Genomic DNA, 19854 nt, shown 5'->3' with positions numbered 1-19854 from the left:
AATAATGAGTGAAAAAGACATGATTCTCGTATAATCTGAACAAATAAACACAGGAATGAAGTAAGAGAGGAGTTCCGAATAACTACTTTCGTTTTCCATTCTCGAGCTGACAGACCACAGCAAAAAAGGTATATTAATTACTAATTAGGTATCATTCTTTCCATTAAACAATCATTTCCCTTTCATATGACTTTCTTTAATAGTTCCTACATATATTTAAAAAGAGACGAGCAGATATTTTAATTGTATCCATTAGAAATGTTGAAAACACTTCAAATCAAATGGATTTTGATGAAAATGATATCTTGAGGGATAAGCAAATGGTGTATGAGATTTGTTTTATATATGTACGAATAACTCTTAAATGAAAATGTTCTGCATATTTTTCATATGCTTCACATAATTATGAAAGTTTCATGTTATTTGGGCATTTTGATGTCTATTTTTGGACAATAATTTCGATTGACTTTTACAGAAAAAAAATGTAATGTGGATGCTTATGTGAAATAACTTACTGCAAAATCACATATTTTTGTGGGGTCAAATTTTCGAGGTTTGAGGGAAAAAATCTTGGTTTGTGGAGACTTGATTTCGTGGATGGAGAATGTTTTAGTAGTAATGTATATTAAATTTTACATTTCGTGGGTCTCTCCTTGCCTCGAAACTAACGAAAATTATACCCCCACAAAAAATTAGTGATTTCAAAGTAGTTTTTTAACACAGACATGTCTTACATATTGAAATTGATTTTTTTCCCAGGGAAACCTACAAAGAACCAGCTAGAAACTATGAGAATTATAAAAAGATGTTACCAATCTGCATCATTCCACAAAAATCTCCACATTCTTTTAAGGTTTAGCACATATCCACCATCAAACATTTCTTACTCTGTACAGAAAAGTCTTCATCAAGATATGAAAAACATTGGTACATGTAGTAAAAAGAGTTCAACTTCACTAGACCTAGAATGCACTGCACAGTCCATTCATACACAGAGTAAGAATGACATTGAGCCTTGGGAAGCAATGGTAGATTACTCAAAGTTATCTCCCTTGGAATTGAAAATTCATCAAAGACATGTGGCAGCTCACCAGGTAAGTTTTAGTAAAATATTGGGAAAAGTATGAATCGTAAACATTAAAGCAAACGCATTTGTCGGGGTGGGGCAGGATTATGGGTTGGGGATGTTAAATGTTGATAAATATTATCAACAATTGAATCTCCAACAATTTTTTTTAACCTGATGTCAGGGGGATATGTTGGAATGGATATTTTTTTTCAAACTTGAAATCAAAACACATTTTAAATTGCAAGGCAACAGAATTTCTCCCCTAGACCACAAAAATTGCCACTTTATAACAATACAAACATCTTCTAGTAGAAATAATCTTCATTGGAATTAGAAAAAAAGCATTTTTGGATGTTTTAATCAAATTTACTTCATTTTTAGGCTGGAAAGCTCTTTTATGTAGATCCTCAGACTGGATATCAAGTTATGACCAGACTGTCTCACTTACAGCGTGGAGAATGTTGTGGAAATGAATGCCGACATGTATGTACCTCAAAATCAAAAAGTAAAGGGGGGAGGTTCTGCATTGATATGTAGAATGAAAATATAGTCATCCATGTGCAAGAAACTGTTTGTAGCTAGGACTCAAGTTTGTTCAAATCAAGACCCGACAGTGCTTGGTTAGGGTCATAATAAACTTAAAATGATTTTGAAGACTTTAAAAATAATATTCTTGTTAAGCAGGGTCACAAGTATAATAGTCATCCCAACTGACGCCAATTTATTTTGTTCAAACATAGCCACAAGTTAGGAACTGGGTTTGGGTAACATGAGTTGACTCACAGGTACTTGTACATATATCCCACAATACATTATAATGTTTAGTGGGGTATATCTTTGGGTAGCGATTATTTTTGGGTTTTGAAGATAATTTTTCTATTGTACACATAATGAATAAGTGTAATAAGTATAATTTGAGGGGGTCATGTCTACAAGTACCTGTGGAGTTGACTCAGGTGAGCTTTATGTCCCAATTAATGGCTTATCTTTTGTTTCTAGTGTCCATATGGCAGGAAGAATGTCCCAGATGACAAGAGAAGAAAGAAATTCAACACCGCTTTCTATGTTTGATAAACATTCCAATATAGAAATACATGTACTCTGTGATGCTTTAGAAACATTACCGGTAAAAATAAAACAATTAAAAGCAACATCATGTCTTTATTCTAATTTGTTGTACTAAACATTTGAAAAAGTACATGTACTTGTATGTAATAGTATCTAAACATGATTGACAAGCAGTTATTTTCAATGAACCAATTGATTTCTGAAAAAAAAATTCATGTAGCAAAAATATATCATGGCTATTGAAAATTTAGTTCAGAACGTTATCCATGCAGTTTGCTCACAGCTGGAAGTTCAAAACTTCATAGCTGAAGGGTCCATATAATGGACAAATGATAGTTTAAAAAATATATCATTGCAACTGAGATTTAATCATGAACATTGTCCATATAGTATGCTCAAGTCTGGAGGTTCATAACATGAGCAAACTGTTCACAAGCTGTACTCATGTGCGGACCTTCCCAGAATATCTTCCCACAGTTGACACAAATGTAAAAGAAATCCACTATACCAAATATTTTCTGAGGAACAGTATCAATCATAATATCTATGCCTGTCTTTGCAAATGAAACACTTGTACTGTCAATGCCATGTGTGGTCAACATGTATTGCTGCCATCTATCCTGAGATGGAGTTCTGTCCCTTGGTCTTCTCTCCCTAGAGTTTGTTAATATTTCTGACAGTTTCCTCACATCTCTGCATGGGATCTTCAGGAAGTAGTCACTGTTACAAACCTACTGGTCAAAACATAAAAAGAATAGTCTAATACTTGATATAATTACAAAATGTACTTGATTTATATTAGGGGTGGGACGATATACCGATACACCGATACATATCGATATTTTCCTCTAAGATACGGTTTACGATACAAGCATTCAAATATCGGTACGAAACGATACACGAAGGACCTATCCAAAGATTGAAAATGAAAGTACTTGTCCTTGGAAAATGGCGGCTTGTACGAAGCGAAGAGACGATGATGATATTGAAAACATAATGTTGAACTAATAAGTTGTTGATTAGGGGTAAAACATTTTCCCTTTTAAGCAGCCTCGGAAGATTGAACAAGAAAAGTTTAGTATGTAATGCGTGCTATACACAGAAAGCATCATTTCCAGAACATTTGATATTACTAATTGTTAGTCCATCTCGTGCTTTTTTGTAATCTTAACTAGGCTACAGACTTGCAGGAATTGATTAAAATGTAAATATGCTGTTTTTTGTAGGAAATTTTAGTCAGTGTTCTTTGATGAACAACTCAACTGTTTGTAAACAACTTGTTTATAGAAATTTGGTAACAATAATTTGTACACGTATTATTGTTTTTATAAAGTTTTAATCAATGAAATTGATGAACTTTAAGTATTAATTTCAAAGCACACATGATTTTATATAGTCTAAGAATAATTTGTTGATTTAATGTCACGACAAAACAAAAATGAAATAAAATACTAATTCTTTTGCATAGTTTTATAATTTATCATGTAACAGTTAAATTAATGTCAAGACAGAAAATGAAATAAAATACTTTTTTATAATAGTTTAATATCATAATATCGAGATACGTATCGTATCATGCTAATATATCGAGATACGTATCGTATTGCAAGATCTGTGTATCGTCCCACCCCTAATTTATATTTACAGGCTGTCATCCTGTATATGAAATAAGCCATTATTGGGAATTATTCAAGTTAAAAAAATCTTGGCACTCACTTGACATCGACTGAATATGTCCTCTTTTCTGACTCTGACTTTAAAGTGCCTCAGAACGTCCACAATTTGCTCCTTTGCTGGCAGAGTATTTACAACATGGAAACATCTCTCTGGTCCTAATTGAGAGCAAATCTGCAAAGTAAAATTGGAATCATACATGTTTAATAATGTGCTGTCAAAAATATTTTTTAACATGGATTTCTTCCTAATGTTGACAGAGATTTATGTGAATAAAAGGTATGACAACTTTGTGGAGAGATTGCTATAATGCATGTAGAATGACCACGAGAAAGTGTTGCAATGCTCATGAGTATAGAAGGACTTTATGTACAGGCACAGTAAAACATACTAATTGCAAAGTACCAGAAACCAGTATTTTCAATTCAAAATATTTGGTTGTGTCTGTGAAGTTCACATTATGAAATAAAACCACAGGGGTTAAAGGTTGCTTCACTGTGAGCATGAATTCATTATAGGCCTTTTCACTATAACCATGTTTTATTGTGTATTCGGGAAAAATGATGATAAGCTTACTGTTTGATAAGGTGTCCCTGATGACAATATAATTCTGTTTTCTTTCATAGCAACCTGGAAATAAGTAGGTTCATTAATAAATCTGATATAAATTTATTTTTTTTCTTGAAAAAGTGGCTTTATCTACACTGTCTTTTTACAAAACTATGGTTTGGAAAAAATATACAATCTCCTAAAGAATTTGTAAGAATGTAGAGATTTTAATGATATCGAATATTTAGTTAAAATTTTTGGCAAAATTATTAAAATTATTCAGTAAGAGAGAGATCACATATTTTTTCACAGTAAAAATTGTGTTTATTACATAACAGAACATTCCTAGCAATTTTTTTTGTTCAATATTTCTAAAGTTCAACACGGTAAGTGTTTTATAAAAGTATTTGGGATGACCACTCTCTAAGTAAAAATATGGAGAGTGATCTTTATAATATTGAGAGCTTTGGATGATCAATCTCTATATCCCTATGAAAAATCTGTAATTGCTGCAAACTGTCTTGTAAATATATAGTTTCGGTGTTACAGTGTGAACTAATTACCTCAATAGCCTTCTCATGACCCTCGTCATAGTTCAGTATGAAGACGTCCACCCCACACCCCCTGAGTTGTTGCCCTAGACCCTGTAACATGGAGTCCACCACCACCCTCAGCTGACCAGGTTCCATCTCCATCCCCAAATAAGAGGCATTCTGTGGTACCTGTTATGAAAACAGAATATACAGAAGCAAAATAGAAATGAGCAACAAATCATTAAAACTAGACTTACACCATGCAACTCTAAAATGCCATACCCATAACACTAGGTAAACAACTAATGCAAAATTTACTTTGAATGATTTGAATGAGTCACTCAAACTTTTCCATTTTAATGTTAAAATTTGTTTTATTTTTAAATGAAAATTAAATTGTCATCTATTCTATATATGTACCTGTGGCTTTGCTGACTTTGGAGGCTGTTGACCCTTGGCTTTGGCTCTCAGTCTGTCTAGTCTGCTTTCCTTGCTCCACTTGACAGTGACTGCTGGTTCTAAGTCGATGTTCATGTTCTCTCTTTTGGCAGTTTGAACCATACAGTCATAGACCTCCAGCAGAACAAAAGCATCTAGTGCTGTGGCCAAAAATGAACAGATTTACAAAATAACAGTGAAGTTAATATTCTTAGTACATGTATTCAGCATATCCAAAATCCTTGATTATCTAGGCAGTGAAGATCCTAGTATTCAGTATGTCCAAAATCATCGATTTATATCTACGTCAACAAAAATGCAATTCAATAAGATGTTTTCTTTACCTGCATATTGGACTTGTGTGGGGCGAAGGGGGCGTTTCTCCCAGTTTGACATTTGCTCCCCTTTATTTAGTGGTTTGCCTAGACACTGACGAACTAACTCACTCAAACCTGAAAAAAAATATCATAACATCAACAGAGAATGAATTCTTAATTTCATACATGGTGATCTACATAATGCAAGCATTTTTGTTTGGTACTATATGTATATTACTCTATATTGATAAAAGTAAATGAGATCTCAAGGGTCATCAGTCCACCCACCTCTCTCCTCCGTTTTCTGGAATTTGACGTTGATGCCGCTGTCTTTATCCTCCAGCCCCTCCTCATCAGAATCCCCCTTGTCATCTGGCATTAAGTTGATGGCCTTGTCTATCACCTACAAACCGCAAAATATACAAAAAACTGAACCTAGCTCAATATACATGTAATAATAATAATAAATAACTAGAGGTACTGTGAGCAATGAGCTCACTAAATAATACCCCCTGCCTCCCATATGATTATAATGGAAAAGTCCATGTTTTGTAGTGGCCGGGAAACCCAAAATATGTGTCGGATCAAAAAGTAAAATAGGAGGTGCACAATGGCAATATGTAATAAAGATTCTGTGAAAGTTTCATTAAATTTCACTCAGTGGTATAAGAGGAGTTGCGGATAAGAGATGGGTACCCCAAAGCGTAACAGACGGATGGACGTACAGACGGAGGAAATACCGATTACTATATACCCTCCCACTTTTCAAGCGGGGGGTATAATAATGTTTGTTTTTATATAGCGCCTTTCTAGCATAAATGCTACTCAAAGCACTTTACAATACATTATTACCCCAGCAGACCATAACAATCCAGAATCTTTCTCAGTGCAAGCTGCTGTTAAGGCGCTAGAACACTAATATTCTGACATCTTTCACTGTCTATTGCCAGGTACCCATTTTACACTTGGGTGGAGTGAGGAAATTTGTGTAAAGTGCCTTTCCCAAGGACACAATGTCGACTTGCCACGGCCAGGATTCAAACTCGCAACCTTTCGGTTAGAGTCCGGCACCTTAACCACTAGACTACCGACGCCACAAAACATGTATAAAAGTAAACAGATACATTTGTGCAACATTTCATCACTTGGGTTCTATTTTTCACACTATAAAAAAGAGTGTTAAGAAATGTTTAAGAAACAGGTACCCCATTATGTCCGTAATATGAAATTAATCTGTAGTTATTTTATTAGTTATAGTCTTTTATTTAGAAAAAATTATTTTTTTTACAACTTGCAAAACGATGTTTTTTTTTAAGTTCCATTTAGTATATTACACTCAAATCACGATTCCATCAACTGTAAGAGGAAGGTCCTGGCACTTATGGCCACTGAGCAGGGAGTTGTATTTTTTTAATCTTTTTTTTTTCCTGGAAAATGTGATTCCTTATAGAGAAGACCAACAAACCTTTACAGCTAACTTTTCCAAATCCACTGTTCTTTTCATCTTGGTTAGTGGTTCTTTCAAGAAAGGATACGATTTTACCATCATTTTCAAGTCAGCATCAAATCCATAACCTGGAAATAAAGAAAATTTACTTCATCAGTATTAGTCAAATTGGATGACTCATAGTGACTGGTTACTTCCTTACATTTCAAATCAGATACTCAGATGGTTTTTTAATTTTAGTTCTTCATACCTTTGATCAAGGTTAAATATTCATTAGCAACAGTAAATTCTTCATAATCTATAAAGATGTATTACTCTTTATCATTTAAATAATGGAATAAATAAATAAACATTTAAGAAATCTACCACACAGCACTTTATTTGCAGTCTCCTCTAAAATTCGTTCTTGTAGATCACTCAAAGAAAAGGGTTTTTTTTCTTAAGTACACTGTATTTAAGCATTGAATTCATATTTTGGGATGTCTTCCGTCCTATAACACACCTGGCCGTGCCAACAAATTAAATATCGCGCGTTAGTAGTATGATAATTTGTCGGCACGGCCAGGTGTGTTATAGGACCAAAGACATCCCAAAATATGAATTCATTGCTTATACAGGTAAACTTCGGTATCTCGACATCGGATATATCGACAACCTGGGATATGTCGACGTCGGTCCGCGGTCCCGACATTATTTACTATATAAATGATGTGCAAAAACTCTGATATGTCGACCTCGGTAATGTCGACTACCCCGCTTATCTCGACGTATTTCACAGCCCCAAGAGGAAAATTTACCTGGTATATGTCGACATCGGTGCAATTTTCTGCTCTACTTAACCTAATTGTTTGTCAGCTGGTCGCTCGTCACGCACGGACGACCTCGTTTATCTCGACGTCGTAAGAAATTCACACCTTTCCCACCCATGTTTTGACTACGTACTGCTCTGTAAAAATGTATTTGTAGACTGGGAGTCTCTAATACGTTAATTGTTTAATATTCAGCTTGGGTAATTATCATTGGTAAATCTTCTCAATTCGGCGTAAATGTACAACCGTTTATTTTTGTCGAAATCTAACAAAACTTAAACATTTTATTTAAAAAAAAGGTAACTGAATAACAATAAATCATATACACATTGGATTCAATTTAACTTAAAAATTGTGGTAAAAATGCATTCAACACGAATCAATCAAACTTACGACATGCACGACTACTGCATCAGCCGTAATATGGATGCATAGGTAAGTTTTGTTAAATGCCCAATTCCATTTAAATTTTGGTTTGAAAATTAATATTGAAAATAAATGATGAATGATTATGAAATAAAAAAGATGTGAAATGAAATAATTTAAAAAATATACGCATTAATTTTTTTCCGTATCTCGGAAGTCGACTTTGCACCGTTCCGGTTCGGAGTTTATAAAGCGCATTTCGTATCCTGTTCTGACAGAGCTAATGGCTGCTATTTATGGCACGCGGATCGAATGCTGGATGGAAAACGAATTTAGTGAAATGAGAAGATTTCGATAAAAAAAGAAAGCATTTCATAAATAACATTTGTGAATAACTTCTTAGATTTTCTAATAAATGTAGAATGATAGCTGAAACAACCGAGCTACAGTCTAATTGAAGACATATAGGTACCTGTAGGTACACGTCTATTCAGTTTAGGTCTTTCGTTTTACTATGCAGTAAAATTAAGGACGTCGAGTCTCAACTCTGATATCTCGACACCTCGGATATCTCGACATTTTCCGACTGTCCCGTCGATGTCGAGATAACGAAGTTTACCGTATTTACATTCTTTAATTTTTCCTCTCCATAACGTTACTGTTTATTTCGGTAATCTTTAACGTGAATTTAGCGCCCTGCAAAACTGGTGTGCTTTATAGACGTAACAGCCGTTTTTGACGTTGCAAAGTTAAATAACGCAAACGAACATTGCGAGGAAAAAAAGTGACAAATTAATTATAAACACACGTTTGTTGTATTTTTACGTAAATGTAACAGGATTATAGTTTTGAACTAAATTCAGTCGAAATAATGTACATTTTGATATTCTAGAGTATTGAAAATGCATATAGTTCCTACTGTGTATTTTAACGTGTGGTGACAAGGTTTCATGTGTGTTATAGAGATTTGAACACCCTGAATTTCTAATGGATTTCATAAAGAAAATTACACTGAATGTAAATATAACTGGTTGACTGTTTTGTGCATATGCTTTTTTCACACATTTTAGACTTGATGATTTAAAATAAACCATCAAACACTGACCAAGTTTTAAAACGTCCTCGTTGCAAAACACTGCTGTTGCCAATAAAAGCCAGTCACTGCTCGACAACACTGAATTGAGAGCTATCATATCCAGCAGAAAAATCTGATTCATTGTGGCAAACTGCATAAGGGCTATTCTGCAGAGAGATTATAATGCATTACATTGTACATGTATATTTTGAAAACAAAAAAAAATTTCTGAAATTAATTGTGAAGAACCTATCCATTAAGCCATAAAAACTTTGCTGTCATTTAAATTTTGACGAAAATACAGCATAACTCATGTACATGTATTTGGGTGGCAAACCTTTGAACAGAATTTCCAAATGATGGTTTCCATTCAGAGTCAACTCCAATCACATTGTCTGGCTGTAAATAAAGTATTGCTTATACAAAATTTACTTTACATATGAAAAAAAACTGCAATCCAATCTCATAACAAAAAAATTTTAACCTCTGAGTACCTTGGACACAACAGAGATAAACTCTTGGTATTTTTCCTTGGTGTCCACAAACTGTATATTGGAGGGGTCCAGCTTGAGTTTATAGTAATAAGCCTCCATATCATCCACCGGCATTAGTTCATCCTCCCAGCTCTCCTCCGAAGGCCCTGCAGCAGGCTCTGAGCCAAGACCCCTGAATTATTGAAATGACAAGTTTACCGTGTGTTTTTTTTGAATATCATGATTAATTCATGATAAAACTGATTGACTGCAAACCAATTTTATTCACATTGAGAAATATCCACAAGTTTTGCGACTTACTTTAATACGTGAACATTAATCATTGTGAACCATTAATTTTGTTTTGTGGTCATAGAGAATATTTCCTTAGTTGCGAATATTAATTGTCATAGATTGATTTCAAACTGACAAATTGCAAATAAAAGATGAAAAGAATAATATTTGGTTTAAATGAAAAATTGAGTACCTTTTTTATTCTCGAGGGATTTGATATTGTAAAGGTACCTAATTGTCCTTGGAAGAGAAATTTTTCAAAAAACCTAGAAGTCATCTTACTCAGCCAAGCGTTTCCTCTCCTCTCTCACCGGAATGGATAATTTGTCATCGGGAAGGTTGTAGAAATTGGCCCACTTAGCTGAGGCCTTGACCTCATTATAACAAAGCAGCTGTTCCACTAGCTCCAGCTGTAAAGTTTCATTGTCACCCACCGCATTCTGCACCATGTCTTCCCAACTCCCAGTGGCCATGCCATTCTAATAAAATAAAGAATAAGAAACCTTAGAAAAAAACTTCTCTTTCAGCATTTGGCAGGCAAAATTTTTTTTCTAACTTTTCTTAAAAAGAGTTTTCAAATGATATATAGGCTTAACTGGTAAAATTGATCATAATGAATCTGAGCTATCACACCTAAAACTGACATATGTACAAGTACAGGTAGTACATGCACTTAGTTTCACTATACATGTTCTTCAATGTATTCAAAATTTGATCAAATTTAGGCAATTGATAGTTGCAATAATGAATTAGGACTATACATGTACAAGGTTCCATATCCTGGAGGTGCTAATAATTTTACACTAACTTACAAATGTATCAAAAGCATAAATCTCTGCTACAATAAATTCAGTACATTATTCTGTCTGTGTAAAATCAGGAACTTCTTACCTCAATATACCTCTTATAAAGAAGAAATTTTAATGCTCCAAGACCTCTGGCTGTGACTATATTGGGTATAAGATCTAGAAAAATTGCAGTAAACCTAGCTCTTTATACATTCATATATGCATGTACTTTGTAGAAGTGTAGAATGATGGATTTCAATTTATACCAAGTCATTCATGATGTGAAAGCAAAACAGTCTAAAGATTTATTAAAATCAGGTAAAAAAAATAAACATTTCATCAAAACCGGTAGATGGGTCAGTGTCTTGTGAGTGTCCGCTGACATACAAGTTTTAAATACATGTGTGTAAAAGTCCAAGAGTGTGAAAATAACAATGGGTGGAAATAGCACAAACAGGACAAAAATAAGATATTAAATTGTTGTTTTTGTTTTCTGTCAATAAAATCATATTACCATTAGGGATCTCATATAGCTTGGCTAGTCTGGTAGCTAGCTTGCTGATAGACTTTTTCTGCAGATGACTCATCTTCACATCAGGGACTTGCATAGAACTGGAAATGAAAATCGTAAATATAATATATTCAACAATTCAATATAAATGTATATTTTTCAATGAGACAAGTCTGAGATTATGAGAATACAAGACATGTCTGAGCCTGTAACATGAGACAGGTTCCAGATTTTTGAGAATTTTAGACATGTCTGATATTATGAGAATATGAGACATGTGTGAGATTAGGAGAACATTAGACATGTCTGAGATTTTATCATAATACATGCATAACATTGCAAGAACTTGACACTTGTCTGAGATTGTGAGAATATAAAACATCCATGTATAAATAATTTAATTTCACTTGTAACATGTCATTTGATTGGTTAAACGGTTTTATCCATCTTGTATAACATAACTTGCCTACGTCACAATGAGTTACGTCAAAAACGTATTACTCGCTTGACGTTAATTTTAAAATATGCTATATTTGAAGCCTTTTTCTGAAGGAAAAAATGGAAAAATTGTCTCATTGTCTACATTAAAATTAAATTATAAGGAATGAAGCTTATTTCAACTTTTGTTATACGATATAACATAACTTGGGACAGTTTACGCTTTTTTATAAACCGCGTCACGGATTATAAAGCGTAAACTGCCCCAAGTTAAGTTATATCATATAACAAAAGTTGAAATTAGCTTCATTTCTTTAGTACCTGACAAGGTTGTTAATATTGTAGCTTTTATCACACATATGATCTAGGAACTGAACAACCAGTGTCTGCTGTCCTTGGTTTCCTCTGAGGTAGGTCTCTAGAAGGTTTAACTTATTCTGTAGAATCAGGGGTACTGCTATCTGAAACAAGGTTACAATGAAGGAGTGAAAAAGCTTTTTTATGCAATATTTCCCAATATTATTACTGTAAAATTATATTTGTGCTTGTGTGTTTATCAAATTGAATGGTAATTTTTTGAGAGATCAAAACTTACCTCCTCAATTCTGAAGTGGTCCTGAAGACCTAAATGCCCTGCCAGCAGAGCACACTAAAAATAAAACAAAAATGTACATGTACAGTATTAGTTCCTGTGATGTCAGAAACTAGAAAATAAGTAAAATTATTAAAATAGTAGTTCTGGCTTTAAGAACCTCATTATATTTCTTCCCTTCTAAGAATCTCTTTATTTCTGGCAACATATAACCGTTCCCTTGGTGCTTCAGCTCAAATGTTTTAAATACCAGTTGAAACATCACTGTATGGTACCTGAAAAAAAAAAATTATTAGCTCTTTAAAATAGAAAAAAAATTACTTTAACAAGTCTCAAATAGCACACATACCTGATCCTGATACATTCTCCATCTGAGTAAAATTACTGTGCAGTTCAATACTGCAAACTTTCTCTTAAAAATTATTGCACAGTTCAATATTGCAAACTTTTTTTTTTTCAAATCATTGCTCAGTTCAATACTGCAGAAATTTCTTAAAATCATTTAACAGTTCAATGCTGCAAAAATTTCTTAAAATTACTGAACAGTTCAATACTGCCAAGCTTTCTCAGTTTACTAAAGACACTAACCTTGTTGCAACACTCACAGCCTCTAGTTTTATCTCTGGTGTCAAAACCTGTGCCTTATTCCTGATATTGCAATGAGGAGATGACAACCAACCATCAAATTCCTTACAAATTGCATAGGAAAAAGTCGCAGTTTTATGAACGTGAAGATCATGCGAGTCATTCAACAGGAACACAACAAATGCATAGGGATTATCACTTTTCATCAAATAGTCTCTAAACTGTTTTAACACTGGGGACTTGTCTTTCCTTTCTTGCCACATTTCCTGAAGGTGATCTGAGCAGGCCTTCATTTGCTGTCTCTTGGCCTCATCCCCACTCTTCATGGCAGACATTGCCCATCCTACTTTCACTTTGGGGTTAGCTTTCTTAAATGCATCTGCATCAAAGTTGGCACCATCTGCACACATGGTGTTTGACTTTTTGGAGTTTAGGTATTTATTGTTTATTCCAAAATTATCCCTAGAATGACCATTTTCATCTGTGTTGTTTGACTTGTCAGAAAAGCATGCAGGAACTGTGTGGAAACATTGTCTTTGTTGTGAAAAACTTCCTGTAAGATTGTTTTCACCTAAAAAGAAAGATAAGATATCAAGAAATTTTGAAATCAAGCAATGAGATCTGATTCATTTCATATTTATAAAAGTTTAATTTGCAATAAATAATTATATCTAATTAATAGCTAGCACAGCTAGACACTTTCGTACTGGCTTATCTTTGGTAATGCACTTACATACAATGTCAGAGTCTAGAGATACCAAATGTCACATATTGCACATTTGTTGACTGGGGTAGAGGGAAACAGTCGATCTGTTGGACCGAGTGCAAGCTGTTGCCCAAGGCCAGGGAAAACAGTTTGCACTCTGGTCCAGCAGGTCGACTGTTTCCAGAGACTCCTTTCAACAACTGTTTTGTTATACTCCTTTACCGAATTTAAAGATAACTCAGTTTAGCGCCATCTGACGTCAGCGGGCAACAGTCTTTTTTAACAGTCAATTTTAACAGTTCTTGGACCAACAGTCAGGGAAGACAGTCGGACTGTTGGACTTTTCAAAGTAAGAAATCATATAGGGACTGATTAGAAGGGGTATAACAAAAAGTCATCATTTGGGTTGAAGAGATGTGTCTAAATACAGTTTATAAATGAAAAGCTATCTGTGTGAGCCCTAACCATTGCACAGTCAACATATTAGTTTGAAAACAGAATATTCAAGGACATAATAGGGGAGAAGTTCCCCCTTTACACTAGATACCTGATGCTCAGATTGTCTTTTTTTAACAAAGCATACCTCTCTTTCCAGATCCAATTATCTTTATGAATTTCTGACCATCTTCCACGGAAATTACTGCAATATTAGACAGTTGTTCAGCTGTCAGAAGGTTAAAATATAAAATACAATCATTGTAAAAGGACACCGGTCTGTGAAATAATTAATTTTGACAGTTATCTATTTTATGAGATAAAAGGGCAATGTACTCTGTTTACAAACGCTCTTCTGTGTAAGAAGTTAAAAAGATTTTAAACAAGTCAAAAAAATTTTTGCACCATACCTTTCAGCAATGAATCTACCACATCAAGCTCTGTACCACAAACCTGCACTGATTTGTTGGAAGTTTTAGTGATGCACAGCCTAGATATACATTTTCTCATCAAGGTGGATATTAAAATAACCAATACAATCATTACATGTGCATAATCGGATTTATCCCGAAGACGTTGCACGCGTTTGAATATTCCGGATTATAAAAGAGAAAACCCAAATCGGTATTGTCAAGGTATGGAGGACTGTTCTTGTCATAAAAAAAAAATTTAAGGAACAAATGCGCCTGATAGATTTTTAACATCTAAAAGCATAATCTCATCTGAGCTAAAAGCTCTGCAGGTCTCTGAATATATTTTTTTCAGAGAGCTACAGTTCTGCAACTACAATATGTCAGTCTGTAAACTTTTCACATTTTTACCTTCTTTTCAAGAACCCAGGCCTAACATTAGCCGATTAGGCATGTTCAGATCATGGTCCCAGGGGGCAGGGAACGGAGGGCAGAACCACAGTAGGAATTACACAGGGGGGTCTTTTTAAAAACCGTTCACTCAAGATTGAAGAACAACAAATATTAAGGTGGAAGCATCCTCTTGTAAGATAGAATCATAGATTCATTAAAATCATGTCCCATGTATTTAGGGTGGAACCAAAAAAAATTACAGAATCAAAATTTTACGTTCGAACACACGTATATTATGCTGTTCAAAGCTGTTGCGAGCATTGTGCCCCATGGGTCTCATGTCTTTCTTTCAGTTCAGAGATGCAATGGACAGATTGCTTGGTTTGTCCCTGATATCTGGCTCCGTGACGTTTGGAATTTACTACACAGTATGGGTTATCATTCTGGTAAGCTACCGGTATTTCAGATGTGATTTTTTTTTTACGTTTTAAGATTAAAAAAGTATGGTACGCACTGGTACTTGTTTTGTGCATTCTATATTTTATCAATACAGATAAAGTGTTGTTTAGTCGAAAATGATAATATAAAAATCGCATTGGAGACTATCTCTTCGAGTTCTCTCTGTGTATGGAAGTATATGACATTCTCATTTCTTTCCAGCCGTTTGTAGAAAAGGACAGCTTCCTACAGAATTTTTTCCCGCCAAAAGTATTTGCAGTGGCCATCCCTCTCTTGGTTGGAGTTATCGGTCTGATCGTGATAGGTAATAAAAAAAATCAGATAAAACAAATATATTGATAAAAAATATGCAGAAAATTATATCTGTCTATTATTCATTGAAAGTATTTTTTGCATTATCAATAACATCGTATGATTTGACGCCTTCTAAATTTATTTTTAGGTTTATTCGCCAGTGTAACGATGTTACAGAAATCACGTGCAAGAAAATTCAAATCTTCATGACCAAGTTTCATTTGCCCACCTCGCCAACGTGACAAAATCTGATTAGCTCAGCATGGTTGACTAACTGATGGAAAACGAGGATGTTTCCCCATGCTTAAAAATGATAATTCTTAATTAATTAATTTTATATGAACGCATATGTAGTCTGTAGATCTCATATACATGTACTAAATAAACAGTGAAATAATTTTTTATAATAAACTTTGTATTAAAAATCTAATATCACAATTAGAACCATTTAATCTTGTTATGTTAATCAATCATAAATATTAAAAAAAAACTCGTATAAATTCAACTTGGGACCCCCTGAATAGTGAATATTAATGGAGATACAATTTTATGACATGGAATCACAGCTGCCATTATTAAAATCATTTTCGAGCAAAAATTGCACTAAATGGATGACCCTTTGCACTTTTCAGTTTCTTGAAATCTATATCCTGAAATCCAGCTTTCTTTAAAGAGTCCATGTATCTATGTGGGTCTGTGTTTCCGTATTTTAAGACTCCCGCTTCTTCCGCTACTTTTAGACCCTGTTCGTTCAGTACAGCTACCATGTTTGCATTTTGTTTCATTACTCTATGCAATTCTCCAGCACACGCAACCTGATCATCCCAAAAATAGTAACAGTTGCAGTGAAACACGTGATCAAACATGTCGGATTCGAAAGGCAGTTTTGCGACATTTGCCAGTATTAGTTCAACTTTTCCTGAGTTTATCTCAGTCTGGAGTAAACGTCCCGCCTTTTTTAACATTGCTTGGGAGATCTCGACTCCATAGACCTTACCCTTTCCATCTGTAAAGATAAAACACAATATATATTTTAAAAGGTATAATACGGGGGTATTTAGGTAAATATAACTAGTTCTTACTGAACTTGTAGGATAGTGTCATGCTGTAAATTTCGAATTTACCAGATGACAGTAAATACAAAATTTACAAGTTGTCATGTTGTAAATTTCGTATTTACTGCCACCCGGTAAATTCAAAATTTATAATATGACATTATAGGAATAAAGAAGGAATAAAGAAATGAAAGTTTTAAATTTTAAATGTATCCTGCAAGTGTTAATCTCTCCCAGTTTCTCTTTTTGATGAGTTTACATTTATAACAATAATCTTATCATTTATAATTAAATTAATAACCTTTTATTTTAGTATGTGCCTCTTCGAGTCCAAACCCCGGACCAAATCCCACTTCTAGAACAATATCATCTTTAGAAATGTTGCACACGTTGACAGCGTTTTTCTCCAAGTTTTTATTTTTTTCTTCAAAAACGTATTTCTAAAAATGAATAAATTGCGTAGTGAATCGTCATAATAAGTACATGTACATGTATTTGAATATTAGATGTATGAAATTGATCTGAACAAGAACTTGGGAAGCTTATGCTGACGAACCAGCCTGCCGGTCCACTTTTTGGGTGCCTCAGATTTCTTGCTATAGCTTCTTTAAATATTCCCATCACCTAAAATGTAAGCAGAGAGCATATCGTTGAAAATGTTGAATATGACGTGTTTATTCTCAATCTCTTTGTTAGGGTCCAAAATTCTAATAGTCGCTTTACAACGACTATCGGAATTTCGGAGCGTATTAAAGATCTGATTTTGAACAGATTGAGTTAATACATGTAATTTACATATTAAAAAAGAAATTTATTTCCTGTAAGATTACAAGTGTTAAAGTAGTATGCATATAAAGATACATGTACCAGATGAACAATCGCAATTTACAGTATTTGCAATTTAAAATTATTGTTTCATTTAAGACATGTAGATACTAAATCAGATCTTTAATACGCTCCAAATTCCTATAGTCGTTGTAAAATTGGCTAGGGCAAATAAAGAAAAGGTACTACTGCTGCCCTTACCAGCTTCCGTAAGATACATGTACAAATTAAAAAAAATCGATCCTTTAAACTGTTACTGTAGACTAAAAACAAAATATTAACGATATCGGGAATAAAATTAACACGACATACATGCGTAGTTTTTCTGGAGACTTGACAAATTTAACTTAATTATATACATACCGCATGATACATGCAGTACATGTATATCGTTGCAACATGCAGTACATGTATATCGTTGCAAGGGGAAGGAGGGGGGGGGGGATAGCAAGATACAAGTATCCCGAGGCCAGGACTATTTCAGATTTCCCCAAGGAAAAACCCGAGGCAAAAGTTCCATTGACTTTGGGAACTAGAATCTTGCTAAATCCTTTTTGTCTGCTTATTACACAAAAGTAAAATCTATACATGTATATCTACATACGAATCAGACTTTGAAGACTATATAACAAGTACTACATGTATTAATGGCGCATGACAAAAAGGGGATTATATAAGTCCGTTCACAGAATTCACAGGAAACTATTAATATATCTATCGATCTAAATTTAAAAAGGAAAAGTAGAGGTTCAATAATTATGAATGGGGAAATAGTGCCGTCCTCGGGAAATTGGAATTTTGCTTACTATTTTGACTATATATTATACCATTCTCTACCATCGGCTCATACATTCATTGTCTGAGAGAGGAACGAATGACAACTCTGCGTAGGAGATTGATATTGTACAGTTATTCAAAGTATATCTTTGAGGGAGTAAGCAAGATTCCAGTTTCCCAAGGCCAGGACTATTACCCGAAGCAAAGCTAACTCCCGCAATGATATACTTTTAAACTGTTTATTTCACCGATACAATCGTAAACTTTAGAGGATTCAGATAGTGTGGTTTCAAAGCAGGGATTAGCTTACTGAACTAACACACGGGGATTAGTCCAATATATAAGTAAAATTTTGAGGATTACGGATAACCGTGATTACGCTGTAGCTTTCGAAGCAGGGACAAGCTCACTTGACGTCAGTTGACGAACGCACGGGGATTGCGCCTCGGGAAATAGTCCTGGTCGAGGGGAACTGGAATCTTGCTAACTCTCTCAATGATATACTTTTTAACTGTTTTATCTGATAATACCGATACAAAAGTAAAAAAAAAAGAGGATTTCGAATGACGGGGAATTAGCTTCCTGACTAGACACACGGGGATTAGTCCATTAACATAATTATTAGACCGATTCAAAAGTTAAATCTAGAGGATTACGGATAACCGGGAAATTAGGGATTAGCTCATTTGACTAACGCATGGAGATTAGTCCATTCACAGAGATTTCTAGGGAATTATTCACATTTTACTGCCTGATTTTTATATAAGAAAAAATCAGTAGAGGTATAATAATCATATCGATCTATCGATCTAATGTTATGTAGGGAAAAATCAGTAGAGGTACATGTATAAAAGTATATATTTGGAACGTCTGTTATAGTTAAAATTTGCACGCATGGGCTCTTGTATATCGTAAATGCCAACAACAATATTTTAAATAATATTAATCATCTAGAACTTGACGTAAAAGTTGGTAGTTTGTATGTATGAAATTCGATGGTTGTATTTTAGAAGAAAAATACAAGGATCAATTTCTAGAACTTTTTTTTGGAGAGAGACCTATATGTTTTATGACGTTCATAGGACACTCACTGATAAAATTTAATATTTATATACATTTATATATGTAACCGCTGCATTGCTAAACTTATATAAAAAACTATTACTTTGAAAGTGAATATAAAATGTTTTTAAAGAAACTGGATTAAACATATACTGTACTTTACCATGTTAAATGGGAAGGTGCATTTGGCTTTCCGGTACCCGTAATATTTCGTCACTATGATGTTTTAAACTGTCCAGATGGACTATAGTATAATACGATCTCGCACAATTATACACTGACTGAATTGGTGTTGACCAATTATAACAAATTTGAACAAAAATGATCTTTTCTCTCTTCCCTCTTTTATTACTTGTCAAACATTTTTTTTTAATGTATAAAGTCAGTTGTGCCCCCCCCCCAAAAAAAAACA

General features: G+C 34.0%; 4 protein-coding genes across 6 annotated transcripts; 2 read left to right on the top strand and 2 right to left on the bottom strand.

Annotated features, from left to right (window-relative positions):
- The first annotated feature begins 49 nt into the window (after positions 1-49).
- LOC134274286 (uncharacterized) lies at positions 50-2220 on the top strand. Its single transcript, XM_062756549.1, has 4 exons — positions 50-128; positions 760-1094; positions 1451-1552; positions 2069-2220. Exons 2-4 carry the CDS (start codon positions 789-791, stop codon positions 2138-2140), a joined length of 480 nt encoding a protein of 159 aa, XP_062612533.1. The 5' UTR covers positions 50-128; positions 760-788; the 3' UTR covers positions 2141-2220.
- Positions 2221-2230: 10 nt separating this feature from the next.
- LOC134274283 (exonuclease mut-7 homolog) lies at positions 2231-14720 on the bottom strand. 3 transcript variants are annotated; one of them, XM_062756542.1, is made up of 20 exons: positions 14578-14720; positions 14316-14396; positions 13030-13597; positions 12602-12716; positions 12445-12498; positions 12171-12310; positions 11415-11512; positions 11004-11077; positions 10395-10591; positions 9840-10011; positions 9683-9744; positions 9376-9512; positions 7114-7223; positions 5937-6051; positions 5676-5783; positions 5314-5492; positions 4924-5082; positions 4388-4441; positions 3854-3985; positions 2231-2868 (listed from the first exon to the last, which is right to left on the bottom strand). In XM_062756542.1, exons 1-20 carry the CDS (start codon positions 14708-14710, stop codon positions 2533-2535), a joined length of 3024 nt encoding a protein of 1007 aa, XP_062612526.1. In that variant the 5' UTR covers positions 14711-14720; the 3' UTR covers positions 2231-2532. The 3 variants fall into 3 exon arrangements, with proteins under 3 accessions (XP_062612526.1, XP_062612527.1, XP_062612528.1); XM_062756543.1 differs by having other exon boundaries at positions 14316-14372; XM_062756544.1 differs by having other exon boundaries at positions 2731-2871.
- Positions 14645-16021, top strand: LOC134274287 (dolichol phosphate-mannose biosynthesis regulatory protein-like). The gene is made up of 4 exons (XM_062756550.1): positions 14645-14802; positions 15324-15416; positions 15631-15733; positions 15872-16021. Exons 2-4 carry the CDS (start codon positions 15336-15338, stop codon positions 15931-15933), a joined length of 246 nt encoding a protein of 81 aa, XP_062612534.1. The 5' UTR covers positions 14645-14802; positions 15324-15335; the 3' UTR covers positions 15934-16021.
- A 243-nt stretch (positions 16022-16264) lies between these two features.
- On the bottom strand, positions 16265-19729 carry LOC134274271 (uncharacterized methyltransferase YdaC-like). The gene is made up of 4 exons (XM_062756525.1): positions 19606-19729; positions 17325-17402; positions 17080-17218; positions 16265-16729 (listed from the first exon to the last, which is right to left on the bottom strand). Exons 1-4 carry the CDS (start codon positions 19606-19608, stop codon positions 16305-16307), a joined length of 645 nt encoding a protein of 214 aa, XP_062612509.1. The 5' UTR covers positions 19609-19729; the 3' UTR covers positions 16265-16304.
- Positions 19730-19854: the final 125 nt, after the last annotated feature.

This window comes from Saccostrea cucullata, unplaced genomic scaffold, assembly GCF_032062105.1.
Source record: "Saccostrea cucullata isolate Sc308-1 unplaced genomic scaffold, CSIRO_AGI_Scuc_v1 ctg129, whole genome shotgun sequence".
Lineage (NCBI taxonomy): Eukaryota > Metazoa > Mollusca > Bivalvia > Ostreida > Ostreidae > Saccostrea > Saccostrea cuccullata.
The sequence above is the reverse complement of the archived record's forward strand: the minus strand, read 5'-3'. Positions and strand labels throughout refer to the sequence as shown.